Source organism: Muntiacus reevesi, chromosome 5 (assembly GCF_963930625.1).
Source record: "Muntiacus reevesi chromosome 5, mMunRee1.1, whole genome shotgun sequence".
Classification (NCBI taxonomy): Eukaryota; Metazoa; Chordata; class Mammalia; order Artiodactyla; family Cervidae; genus Muntiacus; species Muntiacus reevesi.
In genome coordinates, this window is record NC_089253.1 from 38,854,969 (window position 1) to 38,866,730 (window position 11,762).

The 11,762-nt window shown below is 61.6% G+C and overlaps 1 protein-coding gene across 2 annotated transcripts in view; it reads right to left on the reverse strand.

Moving 5' to 3' along the window:
• Window positions 1–11,433, reverse strand: part of AHNAK (AHNAK nucleoprotein) — a 93,784-nt gene extending 82,351 nt beyond the window's left edge. The window contains exons 1-4 of one of the 2 annotated variants that reach the window (XM_065937493.1): window positions 11,257–11,433; window positions 1,418–1,521; window positions 965–1,121; window positions 378–565 (exon numbers count right to left, since the gene is read on the reverse strand). In XM_065937493.1, the coding sequence (XP_065793565.1) occupies window positions 378–565; window positions 965–1,121 (345 nt within the window). In that variant the 5' untranslated portion in view covers window positions 1,418–1,521; window positions 11,257–11,433. The remainder of the gene's footprint in view (window positions 1–377; window positions 566–964; window positions 1,122–1,417; window positions 1,522–11,256) is intronic. The other variant, XM_065937492.1, reaches the window with a different exon arrangement.
• Between the last annotated feature and the right edge of the window lie 329 nt (window positions 11,434–11,762).

The following is an 11,762-nucleotide window of genomic DNA, read 5'->3' on the forward strand; positions in this document are numbered from 1 at the left end:
CCCTCAGACTCTTCGCTGCCCAGCCTCTGACTCACAGACGAGTCCAGGGCTCTGGAAGCATAAAAATAATGTCTGGGAGGCAGAACTGGGCACTGAGAAAATAAGTTTCAAAGATCCTCGCAAAGCAGCCGACCTGGCTCCCAGCACCTCGAACCAGACTCATCAGTGGGTCCCCACACACAGGGGCCTCGGAGGAGACCAACGGGAGATTTTTTAGCAGCAGTAGCGGCCACACGTGAATAGGAGAAACAGGCTGGCTCGACAGAGAGCAGAGGGTGAGAGTGGGCGAGAACAGCAAGGAAGGACAAGCGAGGCCCAGGAAAGGGAGCTGGGTGGCCAGAGGAGCTCAGGGAGCAGCCGGCCAGCCAGGAACTCACCAGAACCACTTCGGAACTGTGGGAACTGAAGACCTCGTGGGTCCAGGTCTGGCCAGGCTCAGGGGACCGGTCCCCCTTGCGATGCAGCTTCAGGCCCACGGTGTGGTGGCCCATGGTGTTCAGCAGTTGGGTCACCTCACCCGACTGCAGGTTGTCAAAGTAGATGGTGGCACCCACAATCTGGTCCCCTGAGCAGGAAAGAGCAAGACGTGGGTAAGACCACCCAGAGTCTGCATTGGGCCCTTGGACCGATTCACAGGTGTGGTTAACACCCATGGTAGAGATGAGGAAACTGAGGCAGGGAGGACAACTAATTGGCCCAAAGCGGCCAAACTCCTAGGTGGTAGAGTCAGAACAGAGGACACACAACATCTCCAACCCACGGGACCACCTCCCACGAGGACTGTGAATGAACAAGCGACAAAGAACGGGCAGGGGAGGGCAGGGCTTGGGTACCGACCATCCTGATGCCACTTGAGACCAGGCACTCCACAGCCATGCGCCTGCTTGTGCTGCCCTCGCCCCGCCCTCCCCTCCACCAGCCTCCCCGCTACCCCAGCACCAGCCTGCGCCCCGAGGAGACTCACCCTCCTTGACCACCCCAGCGCGGGCCGCAGGGGAGTTCTGCATCACCTCCTGCACAAAGACGCCGTCATCCCGCTGGGTGATGGTCAGCCCGTGGGAGCCGCTGCCCTGCCAGTTGGGCAGCAGCAGCTCCCGAGTCGTCTCCTCCTCCTTCTCCATCTGGATGGGGTAACGAAATGGAGCTCAGGGCAGTGGGGGCGCGAGGCCATGGGGGGATGAGGAAGCCAGGGACACCCCCCGGGAGTGGGGCACTGTCTCCAAGGTGCCGGCTTCTGCTGTGGGCGAGCTCCCAAGGCACAAGGGAGAAATCGGAAATGGGTCAGTGGATGCAACCACACCGGAAGCAACCGGCCCCTCATCCCGTTCCAGGCCCCTCCCCACCCCATGCTCCAGTCCATCCAGGTCTCTACCCTCCCCACTCCCCACCCGGTCACCTCCCCCTCCCTCCCACTGACCTTCGCAGGACTTGGGTCAGGAGCGGATGCCTTGCCAGGAGCCCGCCCCTCCTTCCTCTTCTCTCCTCAGAATATCTCTCTCTTAGGAATCTCGGTCACACCGTCTAGGGGAAAGCTCACGATCAGGTTCTCACTCAACAGCTGGCTCGCTCACAGCCCCGCCCCGGCTGCTACGCAAGAGAGATGGCTGGATGTCCTGTCTGCCGGGGCCAAACCAAAACCCCAACCCCGCTACTGTCATCAACTCCATCCACACGTGACTCTCCAAGGCTGGGATCACGGGAAGAGGCTTTGGAAGAGGCCAGACTCAGATTCCAATCCTGGCTTGGCATCTTGCCTGCTGTGTGACCCAGGTCAAGTCACTTGACTTCTCTGAACCTCCATTTCCTCATCTGTGCAAATGGAAACGATAAAGGATCCCCATGAGGACTGAAGGAGGAGGAAGAAGGAGAAAGAACATGAGTGGAAAGCTCTGGCCCATTGGCGCCTCCCAACATCCACATCCTCACTGGGTCCCTTGGAACAGCTTCAGGAGGGAGATGTTACTGCCCCACAGCGCAGATGGAGAAACTGAGGTTCAGAGAGGTCAGCCAGCTGGGGTCCACCATAAGAGAGAAACATGCTTGGGCTCTGAACCTGTTAACTCTTCCCTTGACACACCACATCAGGGGTGCAGCTCTAACAGGTGCGAGACCCCCTTCCTCAGAGCCTCCAGCCCTGGGGTCACAGGCAACCTGCAAGCCAGGCTGGTGGTGGCCCAAGGTGAGTGACGCTGGGTCACCCTGTCTAACCCGGCCTTGGGTCCAGGGGGACATTCGCCAGCTGGAGCTCCAGGGGCCCTGCTACAGGCAGAGGCTGAGCAATGGAAGCCCCAGGCCCCTCAGCACTGGCCCAAGCCTGAGAGGCTGCGGTCCAGTCGTGCCATCTCAGGCATGTGGTGAGTCAGGGCCCATCGGGCTGCCCGGGCTGGGCCCGGAGCCAGGTGCCCATAGGTGAGAAGCAAAGACACCCTCCAGCTACAGCTGTCGGCTGCGGGGGCACCCAGGGAGACACCAGGCGGGCCTCCAGCCTCCAGCCACCCACACAAAATGGCAGCAGCCACCCAGAAAAACACGTCTGTGAAACCGGGAGGGGGTGCTCTAAGTTGTGGAGAGCTTTGCCCAGAGCCAAAAACCGCTGACATCCAGAAATCAGCCAACCAGTCAATTAATACACGCATACCGATTGCCTCTGTATCATTGTCCAGGGCGCTGCAGAAAAAACCAGAAAGGGCCGGAGGCTCTCAACCCAGCTCTGAATTACACGCTCCGCTAGGCTGTTACCTAACGTCACCGATGTATCCTCCAGACGCGCTCCACAGGCCACATGTGGACAGTCAAAAGACCTAGTTGCTGGAACTTCCCTGAGGGCCCAGTGGTTAAGACTCCGAGCTCCCAATGAAAGGGGCCAAGTTCCAGCCTCGGTCAAGGAACTAACCCACATGCCACACGGCACAGCCAGGAAAAAAAAAAAGATTTAGTTCCTGTCCCAGATATAAATAATGAGCAAGGTGCTCAGGGCATGGCTAATCTGGCCTCAGAATGTTCCAGAAGGTCTGGGAGCCTTCTGGAGGAGGGATGAAATCTAAATGGGATCTTGAAGGTACTGAGTTTGCCTTTGAGGATAAGATTTACGGAAATTCATGAGCACGTAGGACTTCCAACGTCAGGCAGATCATAATACCGATGAAGACAGTCACAGACACCCTGTTCCCCAGCCACCTGCACTCGCTTATGTGGTATTTATGTCAGCGCAGGTGCCAGCCAGAAGGCCAGCAGGCAGCCTGCTGGCACAGGTGTCAGCTGGGGCAATCACCCCCTCCCTTCCTACTGGAAGTCGGGCTGACCCTTCCCACAGAGAAACAGCAAAAGCTGGGACTTCAACGGTGCCCTCCCTCAGCCTCCAGCACTGAGCAGCCAGCCCGGCAGACAAGGGGGGAGCCAGACCAGGAGGGGAAGGGAAAGGCTTCCACCCAAGGGCTCTGCAAGCTCCCCGAAGCCGCCGAGTGCGCTGGCCGCCCGCCCTTCCTCCTTGAGCAGGGCCCCTTTTCTCAGCCTCACATCCTGGTGCTGAGCCAGCAGCCGGCAAGGGGGGCAGAGAGCCGGAGCTCACCCTCGCCCACATCTCGGCCCCACCCTCACTCCTTCCCCAGTGAGTCACCGCGGCTGCAACAGCTCCAGACACGCCAAGGGTCACACCTAAAACCCGCTTCATGGGCCAGACCCCTGGGTGCCGGAGGGGCTGGGGCTCCAGGAAGAGGCAATGGGCTTCCCTGCCAGCCGCTCGGCCCAGAGCCCCCGGCCCGGAACCCCCGGAAGCCCAGGTGGGAGGGATCTGCCACGTGCCTCCACCCCAGGGGCTAATGAGGAGGACATCACAGGTGAAGAAGGGACCACAGCCCGTGAGAACGGGAGGCGCTGGACCCGAGGCTGCAGGTTGACCCTGGCGGGGCACCCGCTGGCTTCCCAGCCAGGTGGGGCTGCCAACCACCCTGCCTGCCCTGGCTCAGTCCTCACCTCCTGGCACAGCCAGGCAAGACTCCCCTCCCCTCCCCTTCCATCTGACCTGGCAGGACATAGGGGTGCTGACAGGGGATTCGAGGCCACAGTGGTAAGGGCCTATTTTCTGCACTCGGGTCCCAGTCTGTGGTCTCCCCCACCCCTGGGGCCTGTACCAAACCCAGGGGGTCCTTCCTTCTTCTCCCACATGTCAGGTGAAGCCAGCTTCACTGGGGGCTAGGGGCTCCACCCTGCTGCCGCCAAAAGCAGAGTCTTTGGAGCCCTGGGGAATTCTACACATTCCTCAAGCATCAGAAGCCCTCGAAGCCCTCGGAGCTGGAAGAACCCTTTAGGCCACATGTGGCTTCTCTATCCGTAGGATTCTCCAGGCAAAAATACTGCAGTGGGTTGCCATTTCCTTCTCCAGGGGCTCTTCCCCACCCAAGGATCGAACCCGGGTCCTCCTGAATTGCAGGCAGGTTCTTTACCATCTGAGCCAATAGGGAAGTCCTAACTTAAATTCAATCAAATTAAACATTTAGCCCATTGGTTGTAGGAACCACATTTCAAGACCTCAACAAACCACTCATGGCTACCATATTAAAAGCCCAAATACAGAACATTGCCACCACTGCAGAAAGTTCTGTGGGACGGCACTGCCTGCTACTGACAGATGCGGAGAGTGAGGTCCGGAGTCCTGAGAATGGGGGAGTGCTGGGGCCCTAGAACGCCCAGGTCTGCCAGCTCCCCGCCCGCACCTGACACCAGCTCACAGTAACCTTCATGATGGTAAGGGCTGGAGTAGAGACCCTCTGAGGCAGAGGGCTGTCTGGAGGGCAAAAAAGGGGTGACGTGGCAAGGACACTCCAGCTTCAAGGCAGGGAGGACACGCATCTGAGGCTGCAAGGACAGAGGGCATGTAACTCAGGCCAGAAGCAGCAAGAGAAGAACGAAGCTGCCCTGATGATTCAAAACCACAAAGCGGATGTGCAGCAGGGTTCTGCCATGCCATCTCTGCAGATCTCTGCCCCGGGTGGGCAATACCCAGGCAGACCCAGGAGAAGAGCAGGAAGCAGATCCTTTGCCCGGGGAGGATGGTCCCTGCCAGCTGTGACCGCCCCCCCCAAGAAGGGCATGTTCTCCCACTGGTCCAAGGAAACCCCTTCTGCCCAAGAGCCAGTGTGAACACAGCCAGGGAGGGGGTGCAGTCTAACTGCTGCGGCAGCCAGAGACAATCTCACAGCCAGGGTCAGTGTCAAGATGACAGGAACTGATACACACACACACACCCCCTGAGAGTCAGGTCTGTATGCCTCAGTGCCTCCACATGCCACACCTGAAGTCAAGATACACAGCAGAGGGACCCGAGTTTGTGCAGATGCCCGGCACAGGCAGGACATCCAAGGTGGCACACCATGATGGAAAGAAGCATGCCAGCCTGCAGTGGGGAGGACACAGACAGCAACGCAACTTCCACCCAGCACACAGGCAAACTGACCCGCCATACACATAGGCCCCGGAGAAGCACTACCCTAAGATGAGGACAACCAGATGACTCACAACCAGAGCTGAGACTGCCACCGGCCAGAAAGCCACGAACACACGTATAGCCAAGGGCCAGGGGCTGGGATATCCAGAAAAAAGAGAGACACACCCAAGAGAGGCCATCTACTCTCATGAACACTCCCCGGGCAGTAAAGAGGAAGAGAAAGAGCCACATTAAAAGAAACAACCCCTCCCAGGTGAAGAGAAAGATTTTTGCCGAGCTCCCAGAGCGCCCCAGGACTGTGCTCGTTCCATGCCTGGGGTCCCCGTTCTTTCCCAAACAATCCCATGTGATTAAGAATTAATATCTTTATTTTAGAGTGCAGAAACAGGCCCCGAGGTTAAATGACTTGCCCGGGTATGAGACAGAAGTGAAATGCAAGCCCAGGGATCTCTGACTCCGAGGCCAACAGTCTTAACGAGGGAAAGGGATGAAGACACGAATAAACACAGAAACAGGATGAGAAACCACAAAGATGCACAAGGGAGATACCGGAGTGGGGCCCAGTGAGAGCCGGAGAGACACACCCACAGGGAGGCGGACAGGCCTCCAGGCTCGTCCAAAGAGAGACCCACAGAGGGACCAGGATGCTTCAGGGGACGTTAAAACACAGGAAAGAGAGGGCTTGAGGTTCAGGTAGGGGTGGGAGACCCCCAGGAAGCAGTGATGCCCATCAAGCGTCACAAGCACAGGAGGAAAGGTGAGTGGCCAATAGCCTCTGTCCCACACACCAGCCTCGTCCCGACCCAACTCAGAGACAGCAAACCCAGAATGGGCAGAGCCCCAGGTATCCCAAAGCCCAGGAACTGAGGGCCCTTGTGGTTCTAGGCTCATCAGCACTGTGTCCCCGGGACTCAGAAATCCTGAGCTGCCCAGAACCCAGCTCACCTGGAGACTCTCTGGACCTCAGCAGGTGAAGACCAAGAGACAGGCCCACCTGGAGACAGGCCCCGGCAGGTTAAGGCAAACATTTCCACTCACTGGGAAATGGGAACAGCTATGACAGGCAGACGCCAGGCCAGAGGAACAAGGAGAAAGAGAGGGGTGGTCTCTCTTCCGGGTGCTAAAACCTCCAAATTGACCTCCATGTATGCAGCTGCCAGACCTCGGTCTGGAAAAACAACCTGTCCCGTTCCAAATGGAGTAGAACTGCGCAGTTATCTCCCGCGTCTACGTTAGCACCAAGGACTCTGAGGTCAGCTGATTCTGGGCAGTGCACCCCCAGGGGCACTTTCAACTTGCATAGGGGGTGTGTGTTGGGGAGGTCGAATTATCAAGGAGAATCTGACCAACATGTTGCAAGACACGGGCAACAGGGCCACTGGCAAAATGATCAAGACTCACAAGGCCCACCCAATGCATGCAGAGATACTCCTGAGTCCCCACCCATCCCAGCCCAGAGCAGGCCCACAGTCCCTGCCTCCACCGGCTCACGACAGACACCAGTCTGGGCAGCCCCAGGCCCTGTCCATCATGGAGGGAGCCTGTTTCTGTTTATCTGGTGTCCAGGGTCTGCATGCACCTGCCCAGCTCCTCCCTGGCTGCCTGGGCTGCTGGCCTCACTCACACCTCCCACCAGGAAGAAGCTTTTCCAGCTTTATCGCCCAGCCCTCTCCTCCCCTTTAGTCCCTCTCCCTGGCCCCTCACCGCCATGCTGGAGTTTCCCCGCACCTCGGCTTCCAGGGCAGCTCCCCATCTCCACCCCTGGGAGCGGTCTTTCTCTACCTCTGTCCCCTGGCCCCTCGCACTCCTCTAGCCCCAGCGCTCCAAGTTCAGGCTTCCAGCCAGAAGAGAGATTCTGCTTTCTTTCTCTGACCCAGAGGGACTTCCCTGTGGGACTGAGGGGGTCTTGGGCAGCTTTACATTCCCCATGCGGGCAGTCCCCACACCTGACCACCTCTCCTGAGAAGAGTGGGCCTTGGCCCAGGACGGCTAGGATGAAGCCACCAGCTCAGGGATGTGGGGTGGGGGGGAGCGCCCTGCTGAGTTGAGGAGGGGTGAGCTCACTGCCTCGCCCAGTCCCGCCCTGGGGGATAGATTACAGTTTGGGAGCTACCACGGCCCAGCTCTCCGCCCAGCGGCCAGAACCCGCTAGTGCAAGGGCTCGCGGCCAGGCCGTTCGGCCCAGCTGCCAAAGAGCCACCCCCAGCCCGGCCAGGCGCTTCCCCTTCCCCTAGAACCTCCGCTCCGGCCCCCGGCCCCCGGGGGACAGGGCAGGATGCCCCTCCCTGAAGCCTCCATCAGCCACGGCCTCACGCCCAGGCCTGTGCTCACCCTCCCTCAGGCCTCTGGACACAAACTCCAGGGCCTAGAACCGTCCAAGACGGAGAAACTCACTGGAGTCCTTCCCTACAGCCCCCGCAGCCCCCACGAGACCTCCCCCACCACCGCGGCAGGGTCCCACGGCTACCGCCTGCCCCCTATGCCCCAGACACAAGCACGGGTGACACATTCAGGACCGGCCCGCCAGCCAGAGATGCCCTCTCACAGGTAACAACACTCATTTCTCAGCCGTGACACGAGCAGTCAGAGTCTCAAGGCCACCATGAAACAGTGACCCCAGAGCCGGGATCTCCCCTACAACAGCACAGCTGGCCGTCTGGAGACTGAAGGGAGGAAGAGGGGGTCCATCCACACACACGTTCCTGCTGAGCCCGCTGTGGCCCACCCAGGAGACCCCCTCTTCCCCCCGCTGTGCCTCTTAGGCTCACTCAAGCCTGGACGAAACCAGTCAGCTCAGGAAGGTCGGGAGACCAGAGGGATGGTCAGAGCCCGGGGAAATGCCAGCTCCCTGGGAGCCTGGATGAAGCCCGTCGGGGGGCAATGGGAGAGCAGAAAGCCCTAGCGAGCACCAGTTGAAACGTCCCATTCCCACCCCTCTCCGGGGGCGACCCCCCTGCCTCGCGTGCACATGCCCCCGGTCAGCCCAGCTCCAGGGACAGAGAGAAGCTGGGGTTTCCGGGGTGTGGCGGGATGGTGAGAGTCAGCAGGGGAGAGCTAGCAGCAGGAGCCTAACTAGCTCTCCCAGTCTGCTCCTGCCTGTCCCCAGGCGGTTCCCAAGTGCTGAGGAAGGTGATGACCACGCCCCGGAGACCCACACACTCCTCCACCCCCACAGCTTCGCCCCAACCTCTCAAACCAGCTCCTCAGGCTCGGGGTGGTGTGCTCGGCCAGGGTCAGCCAGCCCATTCCAAGTGAGCCTAGGAATCCAGGTCGGTGGTGTCTGGGGAACCCCCAGCCAAGGCCTTCCTGGGACGAAGGTGACCCCAGGACCCCCCCGCCCATTCCCTGCCCTTGATGGCCGTCTCCCTTCACAGGTCTCCCAGGAGTCACTCTTTTGGGTCCCACTTTGAGCCCTGGACCTGCCGTCACACATCCCCCTCAGCTGGAGTCTGGCTGGTTCGAGTTCTCAGCTCTTCACAAAGTTGCCCCAACAAGGACCCCTGAATCACTGCTGCGGGCCCCCCAGCATCGGCAGTAAGCCCCACCAGTGGCTTCTTAAGTGTCCTGGTTCTCTGAACAATGTCCCTGCGTATAACCTTTAAGGACAAGACTTTGGGGAGGGCCTCAGACACTCTCCAATCCCCGTTGCCAATACTCCAGACCCTTCGTCCTCTGCTAGCCCACCTCTCAGGCCCCCATGCCCCTCCCCGTCCTCTCCCCCCAACCTCACCCCTCAGCTCCGGGCTCCCTCCTCTCCCCACTCGGCAAACACGCCCCAAAAGGGCTAGCCCAACCCATCATCTTTGGGGGCCAAGGAGAAGGAAGCTTCCCCACTGAGCTTCAGAAAGGAAGTGAGTGCCACACCCTGCCCCAGGGGTTTCCCTCCTGGGGGCAGAAGAGAGGGAGCACCAAAGGAGAATCTACTCCCCGAACTGACACCCAGCCCTGGTGAGGGGGCCCTAAAATGCCTTCCAGTGCATCTTCAACCTCTCTCTCCTTTCCCCTGACCCCCTTGCCTTCTTCTGTCACCCCAGCCCTCCAAAGCGTCACTGTGTCGCCCAAAATCAACCCAGTCTCTCTCATGTTCTAGGCTGTGCGCCACAGGGCACACGATCCCTGCAGTCAGAGGCTGGATCCTAGTCGAGGAAACTGTTTCAAAACCCGGAGGTAACTATCTGGGTCCCTTTTCCTCCAAAGGTCCAGGACCTGCTCTAAGGACCTCACTGGCACGGGGACGATCGATCGATCCCACCGTGACTTGTCAGAGATCCACTGTGCAGAACAAGCACCCAGCAGCAGGTTCCCCGGGGGCACCTCACCACCTCCCGGGTGGCAGCCACGCCCTGCGAAAGGCACACACGTGGCTCACAATTCTCTGGGGCCTCAACGTGCAGAGGCACCAATGCCTTCCCCACGTGGTGTAGGGGTCCAGTTAGATGCCTCATCTGCCCATTCGGTTCCCCTCCCACCCACAGGGCAGAGTCAGCCTTGCTCAGACCCACGTGCCCCTCGTGGCCAGCGACGCCAAAGGGCTGCGCCCCCGCATCCCGGGGCCCTGGCACTGCAGGGGGCACCGAGCCTGCCAGCGGAGGGCCAGCCCTCGCGCACTGCACACCCTCTCCCGGCACGGGAAAGCCTTATATAACACAGTTCTCCGAACACACCCTAAGCCCGGAGCCTTTCCAACTCCCCGGCAGGACCTCGCCCCTCCGCTGTCGCCCCAAGAGTGCGCCTCGGGAGCGGAGGGGTCCGGGGAGGGGAGCTGAGCCCTCCTCCCCCTACGGCCGCCGGACTCGGGCCCCCGCCTCCCACACAAGCCCCGTCGCCCCCTCCCCTTTACCCCTCGACACTCCTCCCCGAGTTCTGGTTTGAATTAGTCACCGGCTCCAACCACCACATTCCTCAGGCTGCTGGCGCCGAGCCAGGCGCTGGGGCGGGGGCCATCCCGCCCGGACGGGTTTGGGAGTGGAGTTGGGGAGAGAGCGCCGCCTCTGAAGGGGAAGGGGCGGTCCCGAGGGCCGCGCCGCTGCACAGCTCCACTCCCCGCCCACCCCCAGTGCAAGAATCTCCCCAATTATGTCCCCCACCCCCACTCCCACCCGTCCCGCCGCGGGGCGCGCTGCACACTTCCCGGCTCCGCCGCCCTAGAGGAAGAAGGGATTTTTTCTGGAGCTGGGAACCCAGAGGGGCAAGGCTAGGGCGGGGCAGCCGAAGGGAGGCTGAGGGGCCGCCGGGAGCCAGAAAGGGAGAGGCTGGTGCTGCAGAACTGGGTGGGGCCCGGAGGACTCGGGACGCGAAGTCAGGGGCGGAGGTGTGGGGCGCGGGGAGGGACGGCGGACCGGGTGCGCGGCGCGGGGGCGCAGGGGCGCCGGGAGGGGCCGAGGGGCCGCGCCGCGATCTCGGAAACTTCTCCAGTAAACACGGAATAGCAGCGCGCCGAGCCACCGCCCCATGGAGACGGAGGGGGTGGGACGGGGCCACCGGGCCAAGAACCGGCGCCTGGCCGTGCAGCAGGGACAACGATCAGCCCTCGAGAGGCAGACGGACTGGAGCAAACCGCGCCTCGAAGCGATTTTCCAACTTTGCCCAACTTGCGCCCCTTCCAACGCCCCAACTCCGGAGGCGGAGCTCCGCTCCCAGGGCACTACGCTTGGCCTCCCGGTGGCGGCCCGGGGCTGCCCACCTTGCTCCAAGTTGAGCCTTCACGGTGACACCCACCCAAAGCGCCTCGCCCAAGTCCTGCCACCCACCTCCCCTCCCGCGTTCCCAGCGACGCGTCCCCGATCGCGCCAAGGTGCGCCGGGCGCCCCTACCTGCGCGCTCAGCCCCAGGCCACAGCCATAGCCGGCGCGGGGCCCGAGGTCGCGGTGCTGCGGCTGCTGCAGGCGGCGAGCCCCGGTCGGGGCGGGTCCGGCAGGGCGGGCGGTGCAGTCCCCGCGGCGGAGCTGCTCCGAGTGGCCGGGCCCCTGCGCGCGGAGGCGGCTCTTGTAACTCCGGCTCCAGCGGGCGGGTCTGCCCCGAGCTGTGGGGAGAGGGCGGGGCCGGGCGGGGCCGAAGCTGGGCTGGGACGGGCGAGCCGGGCCGACCCTGCAGGGACCCGAGAGCGGGCTGGTGGGAGGGCACGGGGGGCGCGGGGACCCGGCGGCGCGGCACGTCCGAGGTGCTGCCTTCCCCTGCCCCCATCTACTGCCCACCCCGGCCCCGCCGGGCCTGGATCTGCCCCCTGACTTAGGCGTGTGGCTTCTTCTGCAAGAAATTCTTGGAAGCTGGACCCGCGAATCAGCCCATTTTGCAGGAAGGACCAAGGGATTCGGACTGC